The sequence below is a fragment of the Leopardus geoffroyi genome, chromosome C1 (genome assembly GCF_018350155.1).
Source record: "Leopardus geoffroyi isolate Oge1 chromosome C1, O.geoffroyi_Oge1_pat1.0, whole genome shotgun sequence".
NCBI lineage: Eukaryota > Metazoa > Chordata > Mammalia > Carnivora > Felidae > Leopardus > Leopardus geoffroyi.
The window spans coordinates 55,778,860-55,788,040 of NC_059328.1; the positions used below are offsets into that span (position 1 = coordinate 55,778,860).

The 9,181-nt window shown below is 41.5% G+C and overlaps 1 protein-coding gene and 1 long non-coding RNA gene across 4 annotated transcripts in view; one reads left to right on the top strand and one right to left on the bottom strand.

The window, feature by feature from the left end:
• Positions 1–8,336, top strand: part of IL12RB2 (interleukin 12 receptor subunit beta 2) — a 78,017-nt gene extending 69,681 nt beyond the window's left edge. For 2 of the 3 annotated variants that reach the window (XM_045477786.1, XM_045477787.1), the window contains exons 15-16: positions 2,216–2,315; positions 7,502–8,336. In XM_045477786.1, coding sequence (XP_045333742.1) covers positions 2,216–2,315; positions 7,502–8,041 — 640 coding nt within the window. In that variant the 3' untranslated portion in view covers positions 8,042–8,336. The remainder of the gene's footprint in view (positions 1–2,215; positions 2,316–7,501) is intronic. The other variant, XM_045477788.1, reaches the window with a different exon arrangement.
• LOC123598038 lies at positions 3,949–7,523 on the bottom strand. The gene is made up of 3 exons (XR_006712355.1): positions 7,203–7,523; positions 6,052–7,159; positions 3,949–4,885 (listed from the first exon to the last, which is right to left on the bottom strand). It is a non-coding gene; the product is annotated as an uncharacterized LOC123598038 (long non-coding RNA).
• Positions 8,337–9,181: the final 845 nt, after the last annotated feature.

Sequence of the window (9,181 nt, forward strand, 5' to 3'; positions counted from 1 at the left end):
CACTGAAGTATTGTTCGTTGAAGGAAAATATGAAATAACCTAAATGTCCAGTGATATGGGGTTGTTTTACTACATCACAATATATCTCATGCTGTATAGCATATTATATCCATTAAAGACAGAAAATAAAATATATTTGCAATATTACATTTTAAAAAGGTTGCAAAGCAGTATGTACTTTAAAAAGTACATGTACACATGCATACCTATGTGTAAGACAGACCATTTAGCATTAAATTTGGTTCTATATGCCAAATAATAGGACTTAAACTAGCTAGCCCTGGACTTTCTCACCCAGGCTAAGGAAGTAAATTCAGGTTAAGGGCTGGTGTGGTAGCTGTATAGTCACCAGGCATCTAGGCTCCTTTGATCTTTTTGTGCCATTATCCGGACTTGGCTTCCACAAGCTCACTTCATGGTCCAATGACTGCAGGAACTATAGCCATCATGCCTGCATTCTACAACTATAGGGAGAAAGAAGCAAGGTACCCATATTTCCCTTTTCAGGAGCTTTTACATGAAGAAGTCAGACATGATACTTCTGGTTACACATTGGCCAGAACTGGGGCAAGGGAGATTTAAAATTGCAGTCCTACAGCTGGGCTTGTTGTCATCCCAGTAAATCAGGGTCCTTTTCCTAAGGAAGAGGATGAGGGAGTATTGGGTAGTGATTAACGCTCTCTACCCCAAGGATATGCACCAAAATATTAATGAATGGTAGTTTGCCAGGATATAGAATAACGGGATTTTAGTTCTATTTATTTTCTACAATTTCTTTAGGCATTATTTTGTAAAGAGAATTTTTTAGAGTTATTCGATAAAGAGTTTTCTTCAAATGTTGTGTAAAGTAAGAGAAGAGGTCAAAATGAAACTAGCTCAAAGTCATTCTACTAGCCATTGAACTTATCTGAAAGGCTTTACATTTATTGAAGCTCTCATATGTGATAGATACTTCAAAGCAGAGCTCTCTTTAGGTAGACTTTGAAAAAGTTGAATTCAAATAGAATCAAGTAGGATCACATTCATCCTCTTCAGGGAAATATTACCAGTTAAGGTGAAAGCTTTTTTTGTTAAAAGAAAACAAACACCCCCAGATATATGGCTTTAAAAATAGTTTATTTCTCTCCCACATAATAGTCCTGAAGTAAGTCATCCAGGTTGGTTGGCAGCCATGCTCCACACAGTCATTAGGGACCCCGTTGTCTTCTGCTTTAGTGGCTCGGCATCCCTTGGACATTGTCCTCATCTGCATGATCTGTACTGGGTCACAGGTACCTCTGCTCACAGTTGTTCGGAGAGAAACCAGTCACAGAGACACATCACTTGCTTCAAAGGGCTAAACATCCCGAAAGCTTTCCATTCTTATTAGACATCAAAGCTTATTAAAGCCAATTCTTCAAAAATGTTTCATATTCGCTTTGAATTTTTAAAAAATAATCAAAACATTTAACTCACATGCATTTATTAGAAACATTTTTAGGACTTTTTTCCTTTCATGTCATAAAAGTAATATAAACACATTTTAAGGTATTTTTAAAAAACCAGAGAGGATAAAGGAAAAAAGAAGACCCATAGTTCTTCTGATCATCAAGTACAACTACGGTTAACGGTTTGGATATTTCCATATGGTATTTTTTTCCTAGGCATTTTTTTTTTAACATTGTTATTGTTCCTGTTTTGTTCTTTGTTGTGGTGGTTTTTGTTTTTGTTTTCCTTTTTTCCTTTTAGCATGATACTTTACCCGTTATTACAAACCTTAAAATTTTTTTTTTAGATTTACATCCAAGTTAGTTAGCATATAACAAACTCTTTATAAACATTTTAAACTAAATAGTAAGTTCTCCACAGGTGGGAACCATGTCTTCTTGTTTGTTTTTTCATCCCCAGGATATGGCATGTGCTCAACATAATTAGGGGTTCAGTCGGTGCTTGTTGAATGAATGCATGGCTGGACAGTGACAGCTAGACATTTGCTGAGTAAAAGTTCCATAATTTATTTAGCAAACTCCAAATGGTTGCATCATGACTCTATCATCTATCTGAACTTCAGAGAAAACTAGTCTAGCCTTGGATGATGCATCATCTTTCTCCAGTGTTTTTTTATTTTATTCATTTGCACACTCCTACCATGAAATCACTGCACTAAGAACCGATGCTTCCATGCCACTGTGTGTGTGCATGCTTAACCAGATGTCATTGTTTTCTTTATCTATAGGGTATTTGTTCTCCTTTCAGCCCTCAGACCTCAGTGGTGTAGTAAAGAAATTCCAGACCCAGCCAATAGTACTTGGGCCAAGAAATACCCCACTGTGGAGGTAAGGTTATAATGCCTTAGTGGTGAATTGATAGAATTCCAGTGATCTAAGTTTCCCATTAGTTATCAGGAGACTTAGGTGCTTATTAGTCCCTATGGATAAGCTGAAGCCCCTAGTGCTAGGTTACCAACTGAGTCAACACTCCCATACACAGGAATTTTCTGAAGCTTATGCCCAAAAGACTACAAGACCCATAGCTTTTCATTCCTCTCTATGCCATAGGTTCCCTCCTCACCTCCTCACCTCAATTCTTCAAAAGACATAAAAAAGCAAGTATTTTTGCCATTTGCTGAGCACTAGCCTGACTCATCCAAATTTAAGAGAACTGAAGCTTTACTGTGACATTTCCTGTCCTGAGCATTGAACAGATAAATAGAGCTCAGACTATTTTGGCGTTGGCAGGAAGCCAGTCATTCCATTGTGCAAGGAGAAGGTTTTAAAGGAGAGGTTGCTCTGCTGGCAGATGGGAGAATGGAGAATAAAGGATGGGAAGGGCATTGCCGCACAGCCCGAAGTGGTGAGAACAGCTCACGGGGGGCAAGCTGGTCATCTTGGGTGAGGGGTCTGGGAGTTGGAGGCATCTGGACATGGAGCAACACTGTGCATTTAAGGGGAGCTAATGAGACAAAGGCAGGATGCCAATATTCCTCCCGTTGCCCAGGACCTTGCAGCCCCACACTCCATTTCTCACACCTGCTAGACATTCTCCTCCAGGATTCTTCTCCTCAGTTATGCAGTGCATTCTCTCATCCACACCCTTCCTCAGGCCAGAAGGTAGTGGTACCAGCCACTGCTCAGGGAAAGAGCAGGTTTCAGCCGTGTCTGTCTCCGTGGGAATTGAGGTCACTGCAATTAGTGCCTTTGAAATAAAGTTTGGGTGCAGACCCACCTCGCCACTCACCATGTGGATGGCCCTTGGGCAACCTGCCTGATGATCTGAGCCCAAGTTTCATCCTCTGTAAAACAGGAATTGATAATATCTCCCATGTATACTGTTTGTGAGGATTGAGTAAGATGCCATGTAAAGCACATGCATCATACAAGGCAAAGATCCTTCACTTTATTTCCGGAAAGACTCACACTTGACATCTCCTTTCACTATTGAGGGATTTTGTCTCTGTTAAGTTACATTAACAAGAACAATAATAATAATAGTAGCTTTTATATATGTTCACATATGATTATATATTTATTTTATATATATTATATACAGGATACATAATTATATATAATATAGTATATAACTATATTATTAAATAATATATTCAGGGGCGCCTGGGTGGCTCAGTCAGTTAAGTAACTGACTCTTGATTTCAGCTCAGGTCATGACTCAAATTCATGAGATCGAGCCCCGTATCGGGCTCACACCGGGCATGGAGCCTCCCTGAGATTCTCTCTCTTCCTCTGCCCTTCCCCCACTTGCCCACATGCACTCTGTCTCTCAAAAAAATAATATATTCATGTTTATATATACAGGCACATGCCAGATTTATTGCAGATTTGGTTTCAAACCACAATAAAGCAAATACTGCAATAAAGGTAAATGACTTTTTGGGTTTCCTAGTAAAGTTATGTTTTTACTATACTGTAGTCTATTAAGTGTGCAATGCACTGTCTAAAAACATAACGCATATACCTTAATTTAAAAACACTTTATTACTAAAAAATGCTAATCCTCATCTGAGCTTTCAGCAAGTCATAATCACTCAACACAAATCACCAAAACAAATAATGAAGAAGTTTGAAATGTTGCAAGAATTACCAAAATATGACAGAAACACAAAGTGAGCAAATGCTGTTGGAAATATTATGCCAGTAGACTTTTTTGAAGCAGGATTGCCACAAACCTTCATTTTGTAAAAAAACAAAACAAAACACAGTATCTGCAAAGTGCAATAAAGCCAAGCACAATGAGTTATATCTATAATATATATATAACTTTTATATGCCAGGCACTTAAAAAAACCTTTCTCAAGCATTAAAATCTAATCCATACAACAGCTTTATGAGGCTATACTATTGTTATGCCCATTTTTCAGATGAGAAAACTGAGGCACTGAGGACTAAGTAACTTGCCTAACGCTAGTCAGCTAAAATGGTGGATCCTGGATTCACATGCAAGTAGAATGTGCCATCTGCCTTTGTATTATAGGCTCTAAAAGATCTTTAAGCATAGGGTGAGCGGAGTATTTCTAGTAGTCAACACCTCTGAGCTGAACAGACTAACTGAAGAGGTATTCACACACTGGGCCCTCACTTGGTGGCAATCTTGCAATGATCTACGGTCATGCACTCAATAAGGACACCAATGCTAGTGTCAGAGGGGATTCAAGTACCAGGAGCTGAGTCAGCTGAGCTTTAAGATCCCTGTCTTCCAATGCTGACATTCCACAGTCCCAAGTCCTAAGAGCCTGAAATAGCACAGTGGGAAGCAGCTCTGGGTCAGTCCCGGACACCTGGCTCCCAAACTTGTAGCTTTGGCATCATGGTCTCTGTTTGCCTGTTTGAGCATGAGGGGATACAGAGGCAGACAAGGCCTATGAAGGGCCCATAAAAACCTAGAAGAAATGCTGAGAAAGACATACAAAGGGTTAGAGACAGTAACAAGGAAAAAGATAAAAGAAATTGCCATACATAGGCCTGAAGTTCATTGTAGCATTATAAATAGAAGCCAAAAAATTGGGCATAATGGAACCTGCCACCAGGGGAGCAGGTTAAACATGTGGGTACATCCATAAAACAGTATATTATGCAACTACTGAAAAAAAAAAAATGAGATCTATAATGTGTCTAAAAGTCCCTAAGACACCTAAAGGTAAAAAAAAAAAAAAAAAGTTTGTAACAGCTGTCTAAAGTGGGTTTCATTTGTATAAAGAGAGAAATTTTATATACACTCAACTCCAGCAATGTATAGGATATTTCTGGGAAGCCTACATAGGAAATTGATACTGTTGGTTGGCTTTGGGTAGTGACTTGGAGGTAAGAGGGCCACTTAATTTGCATTACAGAGTCTCTCTTTCATTACAAAAAGATGTGCATATATATGTCTTTTGCAAAACAAAAAAACCCCAGTAAATTAGAAAATAAAATTTAGCTTAAACTTGGCATCTGTGGTGATGGCCTTGAGGCAGCCTCAGAACCCCATGTCACTTGACCCTTGAAGTGGGCAGACTGCTTCTAAAGACCCTTCTCTCCCGTTAGAGGCTGAGGCAGACATCAGAAGCACAACAGTCTTTCACCTCCAACAAAATTCTCAGGCCTTAGATCCCTGCACTACTTCTTAAGATGTGGCTAAAAAACAGGTCTTTAAGCTCTGGAGGGAAAGGCCAAATCATAAAGGTGACCACTAGGATGTTCTCCATTTTGAGCCTGTAGAAGCTAAACAATGCCCTTGAGATACCTGAGGACTTGCCCTAGGACATGTTACCCAGAGAGCCTGCTTTGTACACACTCTGAGGAGCAGGCTCTACCAATATGGCCAAAGCCTTCAAGAAGGCAGAGCAAATGCCCCACTTATGGAAAAAAATAAGCCATTTCTGTACCCTGTATAGTCCCTCCCACATCTGGGGTTAACCGTGCTTTGGCAGCCAAAGCAGAGAAAATGGCAGCTGTGCTTCCCAGAGCTGAAGGCCATCTTCCAAGCCAGACTGTTGTGCCAGGACCAGTTTGAGTAACCATCAGAAAAGAACACTTCCCCCCACGCCCACCCCCCAAAAAACCCCACACACGCACTTACCCTCTAGCTTGTCAGTGTCCTTTGTGGAAGTCTGTCCTGAGACCTCACCATCATTCACTTTTGGATGCTTGTCATGCTCAAGGAAAGGAAGGGGACATCAGAAGCAAGTCCAGACCAAAAACCACTCTTGCACAACTTGGCATTTGACAGATGAGGGAACAAAAAGCCAGAGAGGTTGATGGAGATTTCTCAGGCTATTGAATATCAGAGTTGGGAGTAGTCCTCAGGGTTTTCCCTGTCATCCTACTCTTCCCTTCAGGCATGAAAGATCTCTATTCGCAGATGGCTTACGGACATGTAAAAAACAAAACAAAACAAAAAAAAAAAAAAATTGACCGTATAAAACATCATGTACAAAGAAGGCCTTCATGAAAGAGGAAGGCATCAAGCAGAAAAAGGTGCAGAAAACAGGAGGGTGGGAGGCTAGCAGTGGAAGCCCAAGTGTGTTGGTGGCTTAGTAATGTGCTTAGTAAGACCAGGACGGTGTGCCTGAAAGTTTTTGAATGGAAATATGGGGAGGTAGAGGAAGGTGCAGGAACCTGACTGCCAAACTACAGGCTGGGAAGCTTCACTATGTAAGTCTGAGCTGTTAAAGGCTTTGGAACTCTGCTTTAAAAAGATCAAGCAGTGTGAAAGATAGTTTTGAGGGGGTAGGTAGAGCCCAATGAAGCCCAGAAAGAGAAATGTTAACAGAGTGGTTGGACCTGGAGGACTCAGGAACCTATAGTAAGTTTGGAAAGGAAAGAGACTGGACATTGAAGAACTGGTAACTGAAGTGATGCTGACCAAGAGTAGAAAAAATTAGCTATAGGGGAAAAAAAGATGAAAAATTTTTCCAAAAGTTACTCCAGAGGGTCTTTCTTAAGAGCAGAACTGAGGAGATTATTACGCTGAACCGTTTAGTTGTGTCAAAGCTCAAACTCATTAGCATCCCTTAAAATTCTCTTCATCATGTGACTTGTATTTCCAAAGCTTCCGTTTACCTGTCAAAAGAGAGAACTAGCATGTTCCAGAATAGACCAGTCCTCCTTGCCCATCACTTTCCTACCTGGAAAGTCTCTCTCTCAAGATTCAGCTCTAGTGTGACTTTTAAAGTCCTCCCTGCCTCCTCCCCCAGACGGAGGCAAGCTCAGCCTTCCCTTTGCACCCACCATGCTCCCTATCCTAAGAAATAGCTAGTGCAGTTGGACTCCTCAGAAATAGTCTGGTTGAAGGTTAAGTTTGGTAGGTAATCACTCATTGGCAGGGGGTTGAGAAGTCCATGGCTCCTGTCTGCTCCCCGAAGATGTTAACTGTTTCACTCCTGCCACAAAGTCAAGGTCCCACGATGTCCCACCTAGAACCAATCAGGCGATGCAGGCTGCAAGGCCTTTCAGAACCCTGAAGTCAGTTGTCAAAGGATACTTCTGTAACAGAGCTGTATTATTAGCCTGTTCCTCCCCTTTCTCAGGAGAAGATGCAGCTACCCTTGGACAGGCTCCTGACAGACTGGCCCACTCCTGAAGAACCTGAGCCTCTGGTCATCAGTGAAGTCCTGCATCAAGTGACCCCAGTCTTCAGACATCCTCATCACCCCAACTGGCCAGACAAGGGACAAGAAATCCAAGGTCACTATACCTCTGAGGAAGACACAGGATATAGTGCCTCAAGCCTACCACCTCCCAAAGCTCTCATAGCAGAGACAGGATTAGTGGATCTGTACAAGATGTTGGGGAGCAGGAGCCCTGACTCAAAGCCAGGACACCTAGCTGGCCCTGTGACAGTACTCCCAGTGGACTACCTTCCCACCCATGAGGGATACTTACCCTCCAACATAGAGTATCTTCCTTCACATGAAGCTCCTATAACTGATCCTCTGGAAGAACTAAAGCCTCAGCACATCTCTCTTTCCATTTTCCCCTCAAGTTCTCTTCACCCACTCACCTTCTCCTGTGATAAGAAGCTGACTCTGGATCGGTTAAAGGTGGGGTGCAGCTCCCTCATGCTGTGAGTGGCGAAGCTTGGAAAGTCCATGTGCTCCCAGCCCCCAATGTGTCTCTCATCCCCAGCCCACACTGCTCCAGTGGTCATCACCTCTGGGGTGCTGCTATCAGGTCTGTTTCCAAATAGAGGGCAAACAAAAAGCCCACGGTTTGTGGGCTGTAACCCAGATGCCTGTCTTGCCTTCTCCAGAGCCTTAGGACTACAGTTAACCCTTGAACAATGTGAGGGTTAGGGGCACAGGCTTAAATCTGCATAACTCGTGACTCCTCAGAAAGTTAACCATTGTTCGCTTTTTGACCACTCTTACTGGTAACATAAACACTTATTTTGTAGATGTATTTTATATACTGTATTCTTGAAGCTAGAGAAAAAAAATGTTAAGAAAATCGTAAGGAAAAAGATTTATAGTACCGTATTTATTGAAGAAAATCCACCTAGGTAGACCCACACAGTTCAAACTTGTGTTATCCAAGATTCAATGGTACACCGTGTGTACCTAGAGACTCCAGTCTGGGTTCCCACAACTTTCTTTGCCAGGTTGGCCAGTAAAGGGAAATGATAGAATGGAAACCAAGGCTCTGGCTAAGAATCCAAGCTTTATAAAGCTGCTACTCCATACCAAGTCATACACCTAGATCAGAAGCATCCAATAGGCCTAAGGCAGAAATGTTCTCTACATTTCCTTACTGTTCGCTGCAGTTGATATGAACCACATTGGCTATTGACCACTTTGGAATGTCTAGTATGACTGAGAAGTGAATTTTGATTGTAATTAGTCACATATAGGAGGGCACAGGTCTAAATTACGGATCCACCAGTAAGAATTACAATGAGTCTTCAAAACAGATCAACCCAGTTTTACAGAGGAGGATGTAAAAGATCGTGGTGAACATCAGTATTACAAGGGCTCCCAAATGGTCATGACTGTTCTTATTTGTGAAAGCCTGTACAAATACACCTTTTTGCTAGTTTTCCTATTGTTTTATTTTGTCTTCACCCTCTTTCAGTGAATCAAGAACAACTTACTGGTGGAAAGTTCCTGTAAACCCGCAATATGACCTTGGGCAAACAGCTTCCCCTCTCTGAAATCCAATGTTTTGGAAAGGAGTGGGCCAAAGGCTTTCTGTCACCTTGTTTCCTCTTCTTT